We start from the raw sequence: 20926 nt of genomic DNA, 5'->3' as shown, positions 1-20926 counted from the left end.
GGTTCTATCATGACGTCGGGTTCTATCATGACGTCGGGTTCTATCATGACGCCGGGTTCTATCATGACGTCGGGTTCTATCATGACGCCGGGTTCTATCATGACGTCGGGTTCTATCATGACGTCGGGTTCTATCATGACGCGGGTTCTATCATGACGTCGGGTTCTATCATGACGTCGGGTTCTATCATGACGCCGGGTTCTATCATGACGTCGGGTTCTATCATGACGCCGGGTTCTATCATGACGCCGGGTTCTATCATGACGCGGGTTCTATCATGACGTCGGGTTCTATCATGACGCCGGGTTCTATCATGACGCCGGGTTCTATCATGACGTCGGGTTCTATGATGACGCCGGGTTCTATCATGACGTCGGGTTCTATCATGACGCCGGGTTCTATCATGACGTCGGGTTCTATCATGACGCCGGGTTCTATCATGACGTCGGGTTCTATCATGACGCCGGGGTTCTATCATGACGTCGGGTTCTATCATGACGCCGGGTTCTATCATGACGCGGGTTCTATCATGACGTCGGGTTCTATCATGACGCCGGGTTCTATCATGACGTTTCTATCATGACGCCGGGTTCTATCATGACGTTTCATGACGCGGGTTCTATCATGACGCCGGGTTCTATCATGACGCCGGGTTCTATCATGACGCCGGGTTCTATCATGACGTCGGGTTCTATCATGACGCTTCTATCATGACGTCGGGTTCTATCATGACGTCGGGTTCTATCATGACGTCGGGTTCTATCATGACGCCGGGTTCTATCATGACGCCGGGTTCTATCATGACGCCGGGTTCTATCATGACGTCGGGTTCTATCATGACGTCGGGTTCTATCATGACGTCGGGTTCTATCATGACGTCGGGTTCTATCATGACGCCGGGTTCTATCATGACGTCGGGTTCTATCATGACGTCGGGTTCTATCATGACGCCGGGTTCTATCATGACGCCGGGTTCTATCATGACGTCGGGTTCTATCATGACGTCGGGTTCTATCATGACGTCGGGTTCTATCATGACGTCGGGTTCTATCATGACGCCGGGTTCTATCATGACGCCGGGTTCTATCATGACGTCGGGTTCTATCATGACGCCGGGTTCTATCATGACGTGGGTTCTATCATGACGCGGGTTCTATCATGACGTCGGGTTCTATCATGACGTCGGGTTCTATCATGACGTCGGGTTCTATCATGACGTCGGGTTCTATCATGACGTCGGGTTCTATCATGACGTGGGTTCTATCATGACGCGGGTTCTATCATGACGTCGGGTTCTATCATGACGTCGGGTTCTATCATGACGTCGGGTTCTATCATGACGTCGGGTTCTATCATGACGTCGGGTTCTATCATGACGTCGGGTTCTATCATGACGCCGGGTTCTATCATGACGTCGGGTTCTATCATGACGTCGGGTTCTATCATGACGTCGGGTTCTATCATGACGTCGGGTTCTATCATGACGTCGGGTTCTATGAGCAAATGCCAAGCTTTTTTAAACGGTCTGAGATACAAATTTGAGTTTTTAAAAATGTATTCATGTTTTGGCTACAAATAAGTATCGGAGGAGTCAACAACATTATTTATTATGAGTTAACAGAATATATCTTTTAAAAGTGAGATTTTCACTGGACTGTGACTTAAGTCCATGGCCATGTCTGTGTCAGCCTATGGAATGGCCGTACAGTCAGACAAAAGTCACGATGGAGTCAGTCACTCTCCAGAGTGACTTTGTGGTTCTGGTCACCAGGTACATGAGGTAGTCAGTCACTATCCAGAGTGACTTTGTGGTTCTGGTCACTAGTCAGTCACTCTCCAGGGTGACTTTGTGGTTCTGGTTAATGCAGGTACATGAGGTAGTCAGTCACTCTCCAGAGTGACTTTGTGGTTCTGGTCACCAGGTACATGAGGTAGTCAGTCACTATCCAGAGTGACTTTGTGGTTCTGGTCACTAGTCAGTCACTCTCCAGGGTGACTTTGTGGTTCTGGTTAATGCAGGTACATGAGGTAGTCAGTCACTCTCCAGAGTGACTTTGTGGTTCTGGTCACCAGGTACATGAGGTAGTCAGTCACTATCCAGAGTGACTTTGTGGTTCTGGTCACTAGTCAGTCACTCTCCAGGGTGACTTTGTGGTTCTGGTTAATGCAGGTACATGAGGTAGTCAGTCACTCTCCAGAGTGACTTTGTGGTTCTGGTCACTAGTCAGCCACTCTCCAGAGTGACTTTGTGGTTCTGGTCACCAGGTATGTTACTGCTGTGTGAAAGAGTATAAAACAGTATTTTGTGTGTTCAGGTCTGTTGGAAGAGTTCAGTAACTGGTTGACCAGGAGTCCTGCTCTGCCCTCTCACCTGCTGCGCTTCATGACACACCTGGTGTTGTTCTACCGTAGTCTGGGCATGCAGCTCAAGGTACAGTAGTACACACACACCTGTTGTTCTACCTCAGTCTGGGCATGCAGCTCAAGGTACAGTACACACACACACCTGTTGTTTTACCTCAGCCTGGGCATGTAGGTACAGTAGTAAACACACTTCTGTTGTCATACACCTATATAAACATCAACCATTCCTCACGCAATCCACATATCCCTCCACTCATGTCCCCCCCCCTCTAATCCGGCCACTCATGTCCCCCAATCAGGAGGAGGTATCAGTGGATGTCCTGAAGGCCTACATCTCTCTGTTGATGAGGGAGAAGTACGTTGATCTGATAGCCTTCTATGTCAGTCACCTGCCGCCAGACCTGGCCACCGCCCAGTACGCTCTCTTCCTGGAGGAGGTCACCGAGGCTGAGCAGAGACAACGCTGTCTGGAGCTGGCCAGGGAGGCAGGTCAGTGTCTCACACCGAGGCTGCTGGGATGGGATGGGGGTGTCGGGGTGTCAAACTCATTTTCCCCGCTGGGCCACATTTGGTCTTCACTGAGGTCCGCACTTAAAATGTGTTAGATTTCCTCGACATTTAAAAATAATTCCAGAAGTGATGGATAGAGGACTATTCTCCCTGACTGGCTAACTTTTGATTTGAAGACTTATCTAGCTGGTCAGAGAGAAGCGACTATAAATGAATGTTATTGAAACTATAAATTACTTATCTAGAGACTATAAATTACTTATCTAGAGACTATAAATTACTTATCTAGAGACTATAAATGACTGTTATCAAGAGACTATAAATGACTGTTATCAAGCTGGACAGAGAGAAGAGACTATAAATGACTGTTATCAAGCTGGACAGAGTGAAGAGACTATAAATGACTTATCTAGTTGGACAGAGTGAAGAGACTATAAATGACTTATCTAGAGACTATAAATGACTTATCTAGAGACTATAAATGACTTATCTAGCTGGACAGAGTGTAGAGACTATAAATGACTGTTATCTAGAGACTATAAATGGCTGTTATCAAGCTGGACAGAGTGAAGAGACTATAAATGACTGTTATCTAGAGACTATAAATGACTGTTATCAAGCTGGACAGAGTGTAGAGACTATAAATGACTGTTATCTAGCTGGACAGAGTGTAGAGACTATAAATGACTGTTATCTAGAGACTATAAATGACTGTTATCAAGCTGGACAGAGTGAAGAGACTATAAATGACTGTTATCTAGAGACTATAAATGACTGTTATCTAGTTGGACAGAGTGAAGAGACTACAAATGACTGTTATCTAGAGACTATAAATGACTTATCTAGAGACTATAAATGACTAGTTGGACAGAGTGAAGAGACTATAAATGACTGTTATCTAGCTGGACAGAGTGTAGAGACTATAAATGACTGTTATCTAGAGACTATAAATGACTGTTATCTAGAGACTATAAATGACTGTTATCTAGAGACTATAAATGACTGTTATCTAGAGACTATAAATGACTGTTATCTAGAGACTATAAATGACTGTTATCTAGACTATAAATGACTGTTATCTAGAGACTATAAATGACTTATCTAGAGACTATAAATGACTGTTATCTAGAGACTATAAATGACTGTTATCTAGAGACTATAAATGACTGTTATCTAGAGACTATAAATGACTGTTATCTAGAGACTATAAATGACTGTTATCTAGACTATAAATGACTGTTATCTAGAGACTATAAATGACTGTTATCTAGAGACTATAAATGACTTATCTAGAGACTATAAATGACTGTTATCTAGAGACTATAAATGACTGTTATCTAGACTATAAATGACTGTTATCTAGAGACTATAAATGACTGTTATCTAGAGACTGACAGAGTTATCTAGAGACTATAAATGACTGTTATCTAGAGACTATAAATGACTGTTATCTAGACTATAAATGACTGTTATCTAGAGACTATAAATGACTGTTATCTAGAGACTATAAATGACTGTTATCTAGAGACTATAAATGACTGTTATCTAGAGACTATAGATGACTTATCTAGAGACTATAAATGACTGTTATCTAGAGACTATAAATGACTGTTATCTAGAGACTATAAATGACTTATCTAGAGACTATAAATGACTGTTATCTAGAGACTATAAATGACTGTTATCTAGACTATAAATGACTGTTATCTAGACTATAAATGACTGTTATCTAGACTATAAATGACTGTTATCTCAGACTATAAATGACTGTTATCTAGACTATAAATGACTGTTATCTAGAGACTATAAATGACTGTTATCTAGACTATAAATGACTGTTATCTAGAGACTATAAATGACTGTTATCTAGAGACTATAAATGACTGTTATCTAGCTGGACAGATCTAGAGACTATAAATGACTGTTATCTAGAGACTATAAATGACTATAGAGACTATAAATGACTGTTATCTAGACTATAAATGACTGTTATCAGAGACTGTTATCTAGAGACTATAAATGACTGTTATCTAGACTATAAATGACTGTTATCTAGAGACTATAAATGACTGTTATCTAGAGACTATAAATGACTGTTATCTAGACTATAAATGACTGTTATCTAGAGACTATAAATGACTGTTATCTAGAGACTATAAATGACTTATCTAGAGACTATAAATGACTGTTATCTAGAGACTATAAATGACTGTTATCTAGAGACTATAAATGACTGTTATCTAGACTATAAATGACTGTTATCTAGACTATAAATGACTTATCTAGAGACTATAAATGACTGTTATCTAGAGACTATAAATGACTTATCTAGAGACTATAAATGACTGTTATCTAGACTATAAATGACTTATCTAGACTATAAATGACTTATCTAGAGACTATAAATGACTGTTATCTAGAGACTATAAATGACTGTTATCTAGAGACTATAAATGACTGTTATCTAGAGACTATAAATGACTGTTATCTAGAGACTATAAATGACTGTTATCTAGAGACTATAAATGACTTATCTAGAGACTATAAATGACTGTTATCTAGAGACTATAAATGACTGTTATCTAGAGACTATAAATGACTGTTATCTAGAGACTATAAATGACTGTTATCTAGAGACTATAAATGACTGTTATCTAGAGACTATAAATGACTGTTATCTAGAGACTATAAATGACTGTTATCTAGAGACTATAAATGACTGTATCTAGAGACTATAAATGACTGTTATCTAGACTATAAATGACTGTTATCTAGAGACTATAAATGACTTATCTAGAGACTATAAATGACTTATCTAGAGACTATAAATGACTGTTATCTAGAGACTATAAATGACTGTTATCTAGAGACTATAAATGACTTATCTAGACTATAAATGACTGTTATCTAGAGACTATAAATGACTGTTATCTAGACTATAAATGACTGTTATCTAGAGACTATAAATGACTTATCTAGAGACTATAAATGACTGTTATCTAGAGACTATAAATGACTGTTATCTAGAGACTATAAATGACTGTTATCTAGAGACTATAAATGACTGTTATCTAGAGACTATAAATGACTGTTATCTAGAGACTATAAATGACTGTTATCTAGACTATAAATGACTTATCTAGACTATAAATGACTTATCTAGAGACTATAAATGACTGTTATCTAGAGACTATAAATGACTTATCTAGACTATAAATGACTGTTATCTAGAGACTATAAATGACTGTTATCTAGACTATAAATGACTTATCTAGACTATAAATGACTGTTATCTAGAGACTATAAATGACTGTTATCTAGAGACTATAAATGACTTATCTAGAGACTATAAATGACTGTTATCTAGAGACTATAAATGACTTATCTAGAGACTATAAATGACTGTTATCTAGACTATAAATGACTGTTATCTAGAGACTATAAATGACTGTTATCTAGACTATAAATGACTTATCTAGACTATAAATGACTTATCTAGAGACTATAAATGACTGTTATCTAGAGACTATAAATGACTGTTATCTAGAGACTATAAATGACTGTTATCTAGAGACTATAAATGACTGTTATCTAGAGACTATAAATGACTGTTATCTAGAGACTATAAATGACTGTTATCTAGAGACTATAAATGACTTATCTAGACTATAAATGACTGTTATCTAGAGACTATAAATGACTGTTATCTAGAGACTATAAATGACTGTTATCTAGACTATAAATGACTGTTATCTAGAGACTATAAATGACTTATCTAGAGACTATAAATGACTTATCTAGAGACTATAAATGACTGTTATCTAGCTGGACAGAGTGTAGAGACAGTAAATGACTTATTTAATTATCATTTCTACTTTTACATTTTTTTAAATTAGGTTTTTAGTAATTTCAATGTCGATTTTAAGATCGTTTATATTCCACACCCCTAAAAAAACAAAAACATTAAAAAAATATTTAAAAAAAACACCTGATAAATACTCCAGTGAGGTTTGAATGGGCCCGTGGGCCAGATGTTTGGTGTGAAGCTACAGAGTCACACGGTCTGAAATACCGCTGAGATTAGACAACCGCCAATTCAATGAGGTTTGTAAATAAATTAAAATGGGCCATACATACAGACTCTCTCTCTTCTGCAGCTCTGGACTGAAGGACGGTGGGAAAAACCCAACGTCTGTTAGTAAAGCTGCGATATGTCACTTTTTGAACCAACCGAATTCACAGAAAATGAGTTATAGATCTGTAATTCTCATTGAAAACAAGCCTAAGAAGCTGTGTAGATATGTTCTATGCGCTATTTTCTATGCTTCCCGTTCTTTAGTTTATTTTTTTGTCTTTATAGCTGTTGTACACCAGTTTCAAACAGCTGAAAATAATATATTTGTTGGTTATTGATCATATATTTCAGTGGTTTAGACGGTACAATGAGTCTCTACAGTGTACTTGCTTATTTTGTCATATAAACTGAAATTAGGCGAACGATTTGAATTTTAGCAACCAGGAAATGGCGGAGCATATTGCACATTTTAAAAGGTTTCAGGTGTCTAACTGTCCTGTTGTGGTCAGGATGTGACAGCAGTCTGTTACAGGTGTCTAACTGTCCTGTTGTGGTCAGGATGTGACAGCAGTCTGTTACAGGTGTCTAACTGTCCTGTTGTGGTCAGGATGTGACAGCAGTCTATTACAGGTGTCTAACTGTCCTGTTGTGGTCAGGATGTGACAGCAGTCTGTTACAGGTACAGGTGTCTAACTGTCCTGTTGTGGTCAGGATGTGACAGCAGTCTATTACAGGTGTCTAACTGTCCTGTTGTGGTCAGGATGTGACAGCAGTCTATTACAGGTGTCTAACTGTCCTGTTGTGGTCAGGATGTGACAGCAGTCTGTTACAGGTGTCTAACTGTCCTGTTGTGGTCAGGATGTGACAGCAGTCTATTACAGGTGTCTAACTGTCCTGTTGTGGTCAGGATGTGACAGCAGTCTATTACAGGTGTCTAACTGTCCTGTTGTGGTCAGGATGTGACAGCAGTCTGTTACAGGTATCTAACTGTCCTGTTGTGGTCAGGATGTGACAGCAGTCTATTACAGGTGTCTAACTGTCCTGTTGTGGTCAGGATGTGACAGCAGTCTGTTACAGGTACAGGTGTCTAACTGTCCTGTTGTGGTCAGGATGTGACAGCAGTCTATTACAGGTGTCTAACTGTCCTGTTGTGGTCAGGATGTGACAGCAGTCTATTACAGGTACAGGTGTCTAACTGTCCTGTTGTGGTCAGGATGTGACAGCAGTCTATTACAGGTGTCTAACTGTCCTGTTGTGGTCAGGATGTGACAGCAGTCTGTTACAGGTATCTAACTGTCCTGTTGTGGTCAGGATGTGACAGCAGTCTATTACAGGTGTCTAACTGTCCTGTTGTGGTCAGGATGTGACAGCAGTCTGTTACAGGTTGTGGTCACAGGTGTCTGTCTAACTGTCCTGTTGTGGTCAGGATGTGACAGCAGTCTATTACAGGTGTCTAACTGTCCTGTTGTGGTCAGGATGTGACAGCAGTCTGTTACAGGTACAGGTGTCTAACTGTCCTGTTGTGGTCAGGATGTGACAGCAGTCTATTACAGGTGTCTAACTGTCCTGTTGTGGTCAGGATGTGACAGCAGTCTATTACAGGTACAGGTGTCTAACTGTCCTGTTGTGGTCAGGATGTGACAGCAGTCTATTACAGGTGTCTAACTGTCCTGTTGTGGTCAGGATGTGACAGCAGTCTATTTCAGGTACAGGTGTCTAACTGTCCTGTTGTGGTCAGGATGTGACAGCAGTCTGTTACAGGTACAGGTGTCTAACTGTCCTGTTGTGGTCAGGATGTGACAGCAGTCTATTACAGGTGTCTAACTGTCCTGTTGTGGTCAGGATGTGACAGCAGTCTATTACAGGTATCTAACTGTCCTGTTGTGGTCAGGATGTGACAGCAGCCTGTTAAAGGTACAGGTGTCTAACTGTCCTGTTGTGGTCAGGATGTGACAGCAGTCTATTACAGGTGTCTAACTGTCCTGTTGTGGTCAGGATGTGACAGCAGTCTGTTACAGGTACAGGTGTCTAACTGTCCTGTTGTGGTCAGGATGTGACAGCAGTCTATGGACAGGTGTCTAACTGTCCTGTTGTGGTCAGGATGTGACAGCAGTCTATTTCAGGTACAGGTGTCTAACTGTCCTGTTGTGGTCAGGATGTGACAGCAGTCTGTTACAGGTACAGGTGTCTAACTGTCCTGTTGTGGTCAGGATGTGACAGCAGTCTATTTCAGGTACAGGTGTCTAACTGTCCTGTCCTTTCCTTTCCAGGTCTGGATGTGGCAGCGGTCACTAAGATGGTGGTGGAGAACATCAGAGAGAGAGACACTGAGGAGTTCGCTCATCATGACCTCACCCCTGCACTGGACACTGGCACCTCAGCGGTATGAAACACACACACACACTGGACACTGGCACCTCAGTGGTATGAAACACACATACACACACCATGTGGTCATGTTAACCCTGTACCCCCCCCAGGAGGACCAGAGGAAGATCGATGTGATTGATTGGCTGGTGTTTGACCCCGCCCAGAGAGCTGAGGCCCTCAAACAGAGCAACGCCATCATGAGGAAGTTCCTGGGTACGTTACACACAAGGTTGTGAAACAGATCAATGCTTCCTGTGTGAGATGGTTGTTCTCTCATACTACTAACACATCTACCATGTTGTTGATCCATTGTTCTCCTCATACTACTAACACATCCTCACATCTACCATGTTGTTGATCCATTGTTCTCTCATACTACTAACACATCTACCATGTTGTTGATCCATTGTTCTCTCATACTACTAACACATCAACCATGTTGTTGATCCATTGTTCTCCTCATACTACTAACACATCAACCATGTTGTTGATCCATTGTTCTCTCATACTACTAACACATCCTCACATCTACCATGTTGTTGATCCATTGTTCTCTCATACTACTAACACATCTACCATGTTGTTGATCCATTGTTCTCTCATACTACTAACACATCAACCATGTTGTTGATCAATTGTTCTCCTCATACTACTAACACATCCTCACATCTACCATGTTGTTGATCCATTGTTCTCTCATACTACTAACACATCTACCATGTTGTTGATCCATTGTTCTCTCATACTACTAACACATCATCACATCTACCATGTTGTTGATCCATTGTTCTCTCATACTACTAACACATCAACCATGTTGTTGATCAATTGTTCTCCTCATACTACTAACACATCCTACATCTATGTTGTTGATCCATTGTTCTCTCATACTACTAACACATCAACCATGTTGTTGATCCATTGTTCTCTCATACTACTACTACTAACCATTGTTCATCTACTAACACATCTACCATGTTGTTGATCCATTGTTCTCTCATACTACTAACACATCTACCATGTTGTTGATCCATTGTTCTCCTCATACTACTAACACATCCTCACATCTACCATGTTGTTGATCCATTGTTCTCTCATACTACTAACACATCTACCATGTTGTTGATCCATTGTTCTCTCATACTACTAACACATCCTCACATCTACCATGTTGTTGATCCATTGTTCTCTCATACTACTAACACATCTACCATGTTGTTGATCCATTATTCTCTCATACTACTAACACATCTACCATGTTGTTGATCCATTGTTCTCTCTCCTCTCTGTCATCTCCTCCAGCCTGTAAGAAACACCATGCAGCTAAGGTGGTGTTCGGTAAGGTCCCCGAGGACTCCATGAGGGAGATCTACCGCCAGTGGGAGGAGCTAGGCCTGGACATGCCCCTTCCCGCGGAGGATGAGAACGCCATCAGGGAACACCTGTGCGTCCGCGCTTACCTGGTGAGGGAGGGACAAGCTCTCACAGCGCTGTGATTGGCTCGACTGTTTATTGAATGTTTTTAGAGAGGTCTCCTGTAGTTGTTATAATTGGTGTGTGTGTGTCTCTCTCTCTTCCCTCCCCCTCCACAGGAAGCTCATGAGGCGTTTAATGAGTGGTTCCATCACATGAACTCCCCACCTCAGAAGCCCAGCCTGCCGGCTCAGGCCAAGTTCACTGAGAAGGTGGCCTACGAGATGAAGGAGAACGAGTACCAGGTACCCAATACACACTATATAGTACACTATAGGGTTACCCAATACACCAAATTCCCTATATAGTGCACTATAGGGTTGCCCAATACACGCTATTCCCTATATAGTGCACTATAGGGTTACCCAATACACCCTATTCCCTATATAGTGCACTATAGGGTTACCCAATACACCCTATTCCCTATATAGTGCACTATAGGGACATGGTTAAAACTAGTGCACCTGGAGGCCCAGGTCAAATTGAGTTTACAGTACACTCTGATCCTAGATCAGTCTCTGTGTTATGGGTGAACTGGTGAGGAGTTTAATTGATTTTAGTGTAGCTGTTCCTGGATCAGATGAAGAACACTAAAAAGGTGTGACCTTCTCCTCCTGTAGCTGGAACATGACAGCTGGACCGGCCGTCTGGAGGCTCTGACTGAAGACGTGAAGGAGAGGATCTACAACGTCCTGCTGTTTGTGGACGGGGGCTGGATGGTCGATGTCAGAGAGGTCTGTCTGTTAATGGTGGTATGAGGGGCTCAGCGCTAGGTTAGCATGTCAGCCTGTATTACAGCTCTCTGTCTCCAGTACTACGGTGTTATTTCTAGGTACAGGTTACTTCTACCACTGAATGGTCGACGTCAGAGGGGTCTGTCTGTATATCTGACTATTAATGTTGGTATGAGGGGCTCAGCGCTAGGTTAGCATGTCAGCCTGTATTACAGCTCTCTGTCTCCAGGACTACTGTGTTATTTCTAGGTACAGGTTACTTCTACCACTGTCGTTCTATTCCAGGATACGGAGGAGGACCCAGAGAGAGGCCACCAGATGGTGCTGCTTCGTAGACTCTGTCTGCCCATGATGTCCTTCCTGTTGCAGACAGTACTGCAGAGAACACAACGCCACCAGGAGAGTCTCAGACTGGCTGATATCATCGCCTCAGACCAACACCGCCTCTACGAGGTCTGTACTGTAGTTTAGAAATTATATTTCCATGGTCTGACCTGGGGTCTGGTCTGGGCTCTGACCTGGGGTCTGGTCTGGGGTCTGGTCTGGGCTCTGGTCTGGGCTCTGGTCTGGGCTCTGACCTGGGGTCTGGGGGCTCTGGTCTGGGCTCTGGTCTGGGGTCTGGTCTGGGCTCTGGTCTGGGCTCTGGTCTGGGGTCTGGTCTGGGCTGGGGTCTGGGCTCTGATCTGGGCTCTGGTCTGGGCTCTGGTCTGGGGTCTGGTCTGGGGTCTGGTCTGGGCTCTGACCTGGGGTCTGATCTGGGCTCTGGTCTGGGGTCTGGGCTCTGGTCTGGGGTCTGGTCTGGGCTCTGGTCTGGGGTCTGGGCTCTGATCTGGGCTCTGATCTGGGCTCTGGTCTGGGCTCAGGTCTGGTCTGGGCTGGGCTCTGGGGCTCTGGTCTGGGCTCTGGTCTGGGCTCTGGTCTGGGCTCTGGTCTGGGGTCTGGTCTGGTCTGGGGTCGGGTCTGACCTGGCCTGAGGGCATCCCTTCTCTCTCCTGTCTCCTTTCCTTCGTCTGCTACGATCTGCGACTACTTGACTTCAATCCAATGTATTTATAAAGCCCTTCATACATCAGCTGATGTCACAAAGGGCTGTACAGAAACCCCCCAGCCTAAAAACCCCAAACAGCAAGCAATGCAGGTGTAGAAAGCACTTCAACGTTGTAGCTCAACACAATATCAACACTCTCTTACAGTATCTCTCCCTGTCACTGTGTTGCTTTCTTCTCTTTCCCTCATCTACTTTCCCATCCTCCTCTTCTTTTTGCTAACTATGTTCTCTCGCTCTCTTTCAGGTGTTCTCCAAGGATGAGCTGAGGAAGTTCCTTCAGAAGATGAGGGAGTCGTCTCTTCTCTTATTGGATAAGGGTCTAGACCCGCTGGGGTACGAGATCCAACCATAAATACACCCCACCCGGACATTTTGTTTTGGTTTTTTTGTTTGCCAAATTTAAGTAATGGAGTGAATGATTTTCTGCATTTTGTATACAATAAAAGTGACGTGTCGGAAATATTGTTTGTCTTTGGGCCATGCACAGACAGGATGCATATACAGTATCTGAATCTAGAAGAGTATAAGAAAGGTTTGAGACACCACCTTGTCTAGGTCGAGAGGAGGGTGGTTTAGGTAATCGCCTTCGCCGACTTATCCAAGTGTCCATGTGTAGGCGCTGTAGGCCACTGTGACGTGGAGGGTTCTCTTCGCAGAACACGGAAGTAAAGGTCGCATTATGACGTCACCGCTCCCGTTAAGTTTTGCAACCAGGCTCTTTTTTTTTCCTGTATGATCCACATGCGATGGTATGAAAGTTGTACAACGCTAACTGTACATGCAGGACTGACATACTCTAGAATGTAATGCCACTGTATAGGCCCTGTACATTTTTACGAAAGGGGATGTATGCCCGATCAGTCGGTAGTGTCGAAGCCTGGAGAGACCTCCGCAACTTTTCCTGATGTGTGGCAGAGGGTAGACATTTTTTTTTGGTTTACATTAGCTACCTAGCTTCATACTATACAGTACTACTGAAACCTGTATGTAGATTTTACAGGACAGTTCTCAAGACGACCATGGCTAACCGACTGTCAGACCTTTTCTCGAACAGCCGTCTCGTCATTGGATTATTGGCCAATTTGCTATCATCGATATGCATCGTTTTCATCAACAAATGGATCTATGTTCACTATGGCTTTCCAAACATGACTCTAACTCTGATTCATTTCGTTGTGACATGGCTTGGACTATGGGTATGCCAGAAGATGGACATATTTGCGCCAAAGAGTCTCCAACCCACCAAAATGATCTGGCTCGCTCTAAGTTTCTGTGGCTTCGTGGCTTTCACCAATCTGTCTTTACAAAACAACACCATCGGTACCTACCAGCTGGCCAAAGCGATGACAACTCCTGTGATCATTGTCATACAGACAATGTACTACAAGAAGACATTCTCCACCAAGATCAAGTTGACTTTGGTAGGTAGGGGGGGTTGCAATGTACAAATGCTGTCTGCTACAAAGTATCTATAATTCCAAGCAGAATGGCAGATTGGCATTTATTGAGAATTCACTTTTTGTTGTATAAAATACTTTTCTGATTGTACAAACATAACGGAAGTTGAATTATACACAACCAAGCACACACGTTTTAAGAAAAATAAACTTTTACAAACAGAGGTCTTCTATACATTAAATGATGCATATCATGTATGTTTCAAATGTAGTAATGGTGTTTCAGGGCATGTTTAAAAAATAAAAAAACTAATCTTAATGATTGCAAAATAAAAAAACATAAAGCTCTCTTTCAAAAAATAAAGGTATAGTAGCCTTCAAAAATCTGCATTTGTGTATAAAGAATTTCAATAATACAATACAATTATTGACCAGGAAATTGAATTCATTATCATCTTGGAATAAACCAAATGTGACATCATTGTATGTGAAATTGGCAATATTAATATTATATAACTAGCATGCTAGCAGATATCCATAGACTTCTAGTCATTACACCTACTAGCATGCTAGCAGATATCCATAGACTTCTAGTCATTACACCTACTAGCATGCTAGCAGATATCCATAGACTTCTAGTCATTACACCTACTAGCATGCTAGCAGATATCCATAGACTTCTAGTCATTACACCTACTAGCATGCTAGCAGATATCCATAGACTTCTAGTCATTACACCTACTAGCATGCTAGCAGATATCCATAGACTTCTAGTCATTTACACCTACTAGCATGCTAGCAGATATCCATAGACTTCTAGTCATTTCACTACTAGCATGCTAACAGATATCCATAGACTTCTAGTCATTACACCTACTAGCATGCTAGCAGATATCCATAGACTTCTAGTCATTTCACACCTAGCTAGCATGCTAGCAGATATCCATAGACCATAGACTTATCCATAGTCATTACACCTACTAGCATGCTAGCAGATATCCATAGACTTCTAGTGCTAGCAGATTACATACTAGCATGCTAGCAGATATCCATAGACTTCTAGTCATTACACCTACTAGCATGCTACAGATATCCATAGACTTCTAGTCATTACATACTAGCATGCTAGCAGATATCCATAGACTTCTAGTCATTACACCTACTAGCATGCTAGCAGATATCCATAGACTTCTAGTCATTACACCTACTAGCATGCTAGCAGATATCCATAGACTTCTAGTCATTACACCTACTAGCATGCTAGCAGATATCCATAGACTTCTAGTCATTACACCTACTAGCATGCTAGCAGATATCCATAGACTTCTAGTCATTACACCTACTAGCATGCTAGCAGATATCCATAGACTTCTAGTCATTACACCTACTAGCATGCTAGCAGATATCCATAGACTTCTAGTCATTACACCTACTAGCATGCTAGCAGATATCCATAGACTTCTAGTCATTGCTAGCAGATATCCATAGACACCTACTAGCATGCTAGCAGATATCCATAGACTTCTAGTCATTACACCTACTAGCATGCTAGCAGATATAGACTTCTAGTCATTACACCTACTAGCATGCTAGCAGATATCCATAGACTGCATGCTAGCAGATATCCATAGACTTCTAGTCATTACACCTACTAGCATGCTAGCAGATATCCATAGACTTCTAGTCATTACACCTACTAGCATGCTAGCAGATATCCATAGACTTCTAGTCCATTACTACATGCTACTAGTCATGCTAGCAGATATCCATAGACTTCTAGTCATTACACCTACTAGCATGCTAGCAGATATCCATAGACTTCTAGTCATTTCATCTACTAGCATGCTAGCAGATATCCATAGACTTCTAGTCATTACACCTACTAGCATGCTAGCAGATATCCATAGACTTCTAGTCATTACACCTACTAGCATGCTAGCAGATATCCATAGACTTCTAGTCATTATGTTAGCAACTTCCTTCAAACTGCACGCATTAGACATAAATATGGTGTCCACTAGTTCATCTGACTGGGGAAGTAGATAAAGGGCATCATTGACTAAATCCTGAAGTACCCCTTTAAACCAGGGCTCCCGAGTGGCACAGCGGTCTTAAGGTACTGCATCTCAGTGCAAGAGGCATCACTACAGTCCCTGGTTCAAATCCAGAATCCTGTGTTCCTGTGTGTCTGTATCACATCCGGCCTTGATTGAGAGTCCCATAGGGTGGCGCACAATTGGCCCAGCGTCGTCCAGGTTTGGCCGGGGTAGGCCGTCATTGTAAATAAGAATTTGTTCTTAACTGACTTGCCTAGTTAAATAAATGCTAAATAAATAAAAAACCTAATCCTAACTTTTTAAATTTATTTTTATGGTTACAGTAACACTATTTATCTGCTGTGTTCCTGTGTGTCTGTCTACTAGGTGCCCATAACGTTAGGTGATGTGTGTCTGTCTACTAGGTGCCCATAACGTTAGGTGATGTGTGTCTGTCTGTCTACTAGGTACCCATAACGTTAGGTGATGTGTGTCTGTCTACTAGGTGCCCATAACGTTAGGTGATGTGTGTCTGTCTACTAGGTACCCATAACGTTAGGTGATGTGTGTCTGTCTACTAGGTGCCCATAACGTTAGGTGATGTGTGTTCCTGTGTGTCTGTCTACTAGGTGCCCATAACGTTAGGTGATGTGTGTTCCTGTGTGTCTGTCTACTAGGTGCCCATAACGTTAGGTGTGATCCTCAACTCCTACTATGATGTGAGATTCAACCTCCTGGGGATGGTCTTTGCCACACTAGGAGTGTTCGTCACCTCCCTCTATCAGGTGGTAAGTAGTGATGCTTTGAAGTGCACTTGGACCTAGTGAACACTACAGTCTATGGGTGAACCGGCTGTCTTCCAAATGGCACCCTATTCCCTATGAGTCCTGGTCAAAAGTAGTGCACTTGAAAGGGAATAGGGTGCTAGTTGGGATGCGGGCAGACTAGAACACATTAGTGGACTTTATTGCCTTATTCATACCTTCTATTATCAAGGTGTATAGTACTATTATCTCAGGCCTCATAATTGATTGATGATACATCCCCCCCCCCACATCCCTCCCTCTCCCCCCCCTCCCTCTCTCCCCCCCACTTCCCTCTATCTCAGTGGGTAGGTGTGAAACAGCATGAGCTCCAGGTTAACTCCATGCAGCTACTCTACTACCAGGCCCCCATGTCCTCTGCCTTCCTCCTCTCCCTCGTGCCCTTCTTCGAACCTCTCTCTGGGGAGGGGGGCATCTTCGGACCCTGGTCTTTCCCAGCACTGGTAAGAGACAGAGAGGGGGATAGCTAATAGCTAATGGATAATACACCTAATCAGATCTCAGCGTTGACTCTGTCACTGAGAGTTATTCTACAGTTTCCTCTCTCTCTCTCTGAGACACACAGGGAAACATACTGTTGGAAGAACTCAGCATTGTGAGTCTGTTCAGAACCCGATGAATGCCATGGCCTTGGTTTAGTTCAGGGATGGTGCAGCTGTAATCCCACTATGACTGGGGTTAAAGACTTTCAAGAAATCAAATCAAATTTTATTTGTCAGGCAGATGTTAATGCGAGTGTAGCTTGTGCATCTAGTTCCGACAATGCAGTAATAACGACAAGTAATCCAATATATGAATGAGTGATGGTACAGAGCAGCATAGGCAAGATACAGTAGATGATATTGAGTACAGTATATACATATGAGATAAGTATGTAAACCAAGTGGCAGTTAAAGTGGCTAGTGATACATGTTTACAGAATTGCAGTCGGATATAGAGTCCATGCATATAGATGAACTTATTTTATTCAGTTTAAAGTGGCTAGTGATATATTGTCATTTCATTGCATGTAAGTCCAGAAGTGGTGGCAGAGACTGTTGTGGTGGCTGTTTAAATGAGATTTAAGACAGCGGGGTGAACAGGCAGTGGCAATGTCCTTGATGATCTTTATGGCCTTCCTGTAGCATCGGGTGGTGTAGGTGTCCTGGAGGGCAGGTAGTTTGCCCCGGTGATGCGTTGTGCATGTCAAATAGTCCTGACACCACACTCCGAGAATCAGACTCAGGTTTTATTCATGTAAGTTAAACAGGGGGAGACTTTGGGGAAATTCCTGGCTTAGTCTAAATATTCAAATAGTCTTATTTTATTCATGTAAATTATTTTGAGAGAGAGGTGTTTCATACTTTCAGTTTGTCTTCAGAATGAGTGAGAGACTACATCCTGTGATGGATTTACTCAGATGAGATGAGTCACTGAAGACACACAAGCACTAGTCCTCTACGAACATGTCAAAGCATGTTCAGCTGTGTGTGGCCTGTCGTCTGCCCAGCAACCAAACCTGCCACTCGGTCTACAAGCCTCCACTTCCACCCCCTGGAGATAGACTAGTTATAGCAAACAGTGGTATGGTGATGCTACTGTGCTGCTGTTACCTTCAGGCCATGGTGATGCTAACATGCTACTGTGCTGCTGTTACCTTCAGGCCATGGTGATGCTAACATGCTACTGTGCTGTTGTTACCTTCAGGCATGGTGATGCTAACATGCTACTGTGCTGCTGTTAGCTTCAGGCCATGGTGATGCTAACATGCTACTGTGCTGCTGTTAGCTTCAGGCCATGGTGATGCTAACATGCTACTGTGCTGCTGTTACCTTCAGGCCATGGTGATGCTAACATGCTACTGTGCTGCTGTTACCTTCAGGCCATGGTGATGCTAACATGCTACTGTGCTGCTGTTACCTTCAGGCCATGGTGATGCTAACATGCTACTGTGCTGCTGTTACCTTCAGGCCATGGTGATGCTAACATGCTACTGTGCTGCTGTTACCTTCAGGCCATGGTGATGCTAACATGCTACTGTGCTGCTGTTAGCTTCAGCCCATGGTGATGCTAACATGCTACTGTGCTGCTGTTACCTTCAGAGCATGGTGATGCTAACATGCTACTGTGCTGCTGTTACCTTCAGGCCATGGTGATGCTAACATGCTACTGTGCTGCTGTTACCTTCAGGCCATGGTGATGCTAACATGCTACTGTGCTGCTGTTACCTTCAGGCCATGGTGATGCTAACATGCTACTGTGCTGCTGTTACCTTCAGGCCATGGTGATGCTAACATGCTACTGTGCTGCTGTTACCTTCAGGCCATGGTGATGCTAATATGTTGTATCCCTCCCTCCAGGCCAGGGTGATGCTAACATGTTGTATCCCTCCCTTCAGGCCATGGTGATGCTAATATGTTGTATCTCTCCCTTCAGGCCATGGTGATGCTAACATGCTACTGTGCTGTTGTTACCTTCAGGCCATGGTGATGCTAATATGTTGTATCTCTCCCTTCAGGCCATGGTGATGCTATCTGGCCTCATAGCCTTCCTAGTCAACCTGTCAATCTACTGGATCATAGGGAACACCTCTGCTGTCACGTATCCTTTTGTTCTGGCTGGAGGTCAAGGGTCAACCAATAGGACTGTCTCAAAATGTCAATTAATCTGTCCTCGATTCCTCACCACCTCACCAATCCATAGAGGCTGCTACTCTCATTGGTTGCTCGAGTGGAGGGACCTTTGACCTTCTCCTCCAATATTGTTGATAAGGAGGCGGAGATATGAGGAATCACCATGACAACTAGTATAACTCTGGGGTCAATATTACAAAGGTGTGTATGTGATAAATTTCAAATTCACTGTGTGCTCCTTTTTTTATTTGCCCTTAACAGTGAACTCCTACAGCTACAACATGTTTGGCCACTTCAAGTTCTGCATCACCTTGTTGGGGGGCTATGTTCTCTTCCAGGACCCCCTGTCTCTAAACCAGGGCCTGGGTATCCTCTGTACACTCACTGGCATCCTCTCTTACACCTACTTCAAGCTGGCAGAGCAGGAGGAGGGCAAAAGCAAGCTGGTCCAGAGGCCATGATAGGCCCACCGGAGTGCCAATCCATAGAGGCTGCTACTCTCATTGGTTGCTCGACAACTCACTGGTTCCCTAGGACTGTTTGGCGGAAGGGCCAGGTTGGAATCATAGAACTAGAGGTTGGAATCATAGAACTAGAATTCTATAGTTGGAATGTGATTGTTGAGTGAAAGGGGAACTGGCCAAACAGTGAGATAAAGGGAGATAGTTCTGGCAGGGAACACTAATGATGAGGCTGATAATACACTGTTAAAGGAGTGGAATGTATACTGTATTGGAAGATGTGGGAGCTCAGCAAGCCTAGTATTAACATAGTTTTTGCATTACTCAAGATGCTGTCTCATATTCCAGTATTTTTGCCGGTACGATTAAAGAGAGGACAACTTGCTCTTAACAATGTCCAAATTATGAAGATACTTTTGCATTATTGAATGATTCTTATTTTTTTTTCATACTGTGATCTTCAATAAATTGTATTTTATTGATAGTTTTTGTCTCATTTAGGAAGCTTGGGGAAGTTACCTGAACCTGCCACAGAACATTGAGAGGCCCATTGACAGCTGTATGAATGGAGGTTAGGTAGGGCTACAACTCATTGTGGTCATAGAGAACAGAAAGGACTCTGGAGGGAGGTGGGGTGGGGGGAGAGAGGGAGTGAGGGAGGTGGGGGGGAGAGAGTGAGGAGGGAGGTGGGGGGAGAGAGTGAGGGAGGTGGGGGGAGAGAGTGAGGGAGAGAGGTGGGGGGAGGGAGAGGGGAGGTGGGGGGAGAGTGAGGGAGAGAGGTGGGGGAGGGAGAGAGGGAGGTGGGGGGTGGGGGGGAGAGGGAGGGAGGTGGGGGGAGAGGGGTGGGGGTAGGGGTGAGAGAGGGAGGGAGGTAGGGGTGAGAGAGGGGAGGGAGGGGGGTGGGGGAGGGGGAGGGAGGTAGGGGGGAGGTAGGGGTGAGGGAGGGAGGTAGGGGTGAGAGAGGGAGGGAGGTGGGGGTGAGAGGGAGGGAGGGGGTGGGGGTGAGAGAGGGAGGTGGGGTG

General features: G+C 43.3%; 2 protein-coding genes across 2 annotated transcripts in view; both read left to right on the top strand.

The window, feature by feature from the left end:
• Positions 1–13034, top strand: part of nup107 (nucleoporin 107) — a 36253-nt gene extending 23219 nt beyond the window's left edge. Inside the window, exons 18-26 of the mRNA XM_042316215.1 lie at positions 2316–2431; positions 2664–2853; positions 9220–9332; positions 9430–9532; positions 10622–10782; positions 10912–11037; positions 11413–11526; positions 11812–11979; positions 12819–13034. Coding sequence (XP_042172149.1) covers positions 2316–2431; positions 2664–2853; positions 9220–9332; positions 9430–9532; positions 10622–10782; positions 10912–11037; positions 11413–11526; positions 11812–11979; positions 12819–12926 — 1199 coding nt within the window. The 3' untranslated portion in view covers positions 12927–13034. The remainder of the gene's footprint in view (positions 1–2315; positions 2432–2663; positions 2854–9219; positions 9333–9429; positions 9533–10621; positions 10783–10911; positions 11038–11412; positions 11527–11811; positions 11980–12818) is intronic.
• Positions 13035–13143: 109 nt separating this feature from the next.
• On the top strand, positions 13144–20388 carry slc35e3 (solute carrier family 35 member E3). The gene is made up of 5 exons (XM_042316216.1): positions 13144–13995; positions 16685–16795; positions 17116–17274; positions 19329–19411; positions 19718–20388. The coding sequence occupies exons 1-5, from the start codon at positions 13594–13596 to the stop codon at positions 19902–19904; spliced, it is 942 nt and encodes a 313-aa protein (XP_042172150.1). The 5' UTR covers positions 13144–13593; the 3' UTR covers positions 19905–20388.
• The last annotated feature ends 538 nt before the right edge of the window (positions 20389–20926 follow it).

The sequence above is a fragment of the Oncorhynchus tshawytscha genome, unplaced genomic scaffold (assembly GCF_018296145.1).
Source record: "Oncorhynchus tshawytscha isolate Ot180627B unplaced genomic scaffold, Otsh_v2.0 Un_scaffold_1874_pilon_pilon, whole genome shotgun sequence".
In the NCBI taxonomy this organism is placed as follows: Eukaryota; Metazoa; Chordata; class Actinopteri; order Salmoniformes; family Salmonidae; genus Oncorhynchus; species Oncorhynchus tshawytscha.
Note: the sequence above shows the minus strand (reverse complement) of the source record. Positions and strands in the feature narration are given on the sequence as shown.

Bases quoted from the DNA above. Each gene is read 5' to 3' on its own strand.
- slc35e3 (XM_042316216.1), top strand. From the start codon at position 13,594: ATGGCTAACCGACTGTCAGACCTTTTCTCGAACAGCCGTCTCGTCATT. The intron at 13,996-16,684 runs GTAGGTAGGGGG...TCTGTCTACTAG, and splicing joins CCAAGATCAAGTTGACTTTG to GTGCCCATAACGTTAGGTGT. The intron at 17,275-19,328 runs GTAAGAGACAGA...CTCTCCCTTCAG, and splicing joins CCTGGTCTTTCCCAGCACTG to GCCATGGTGATGCTATCTGG.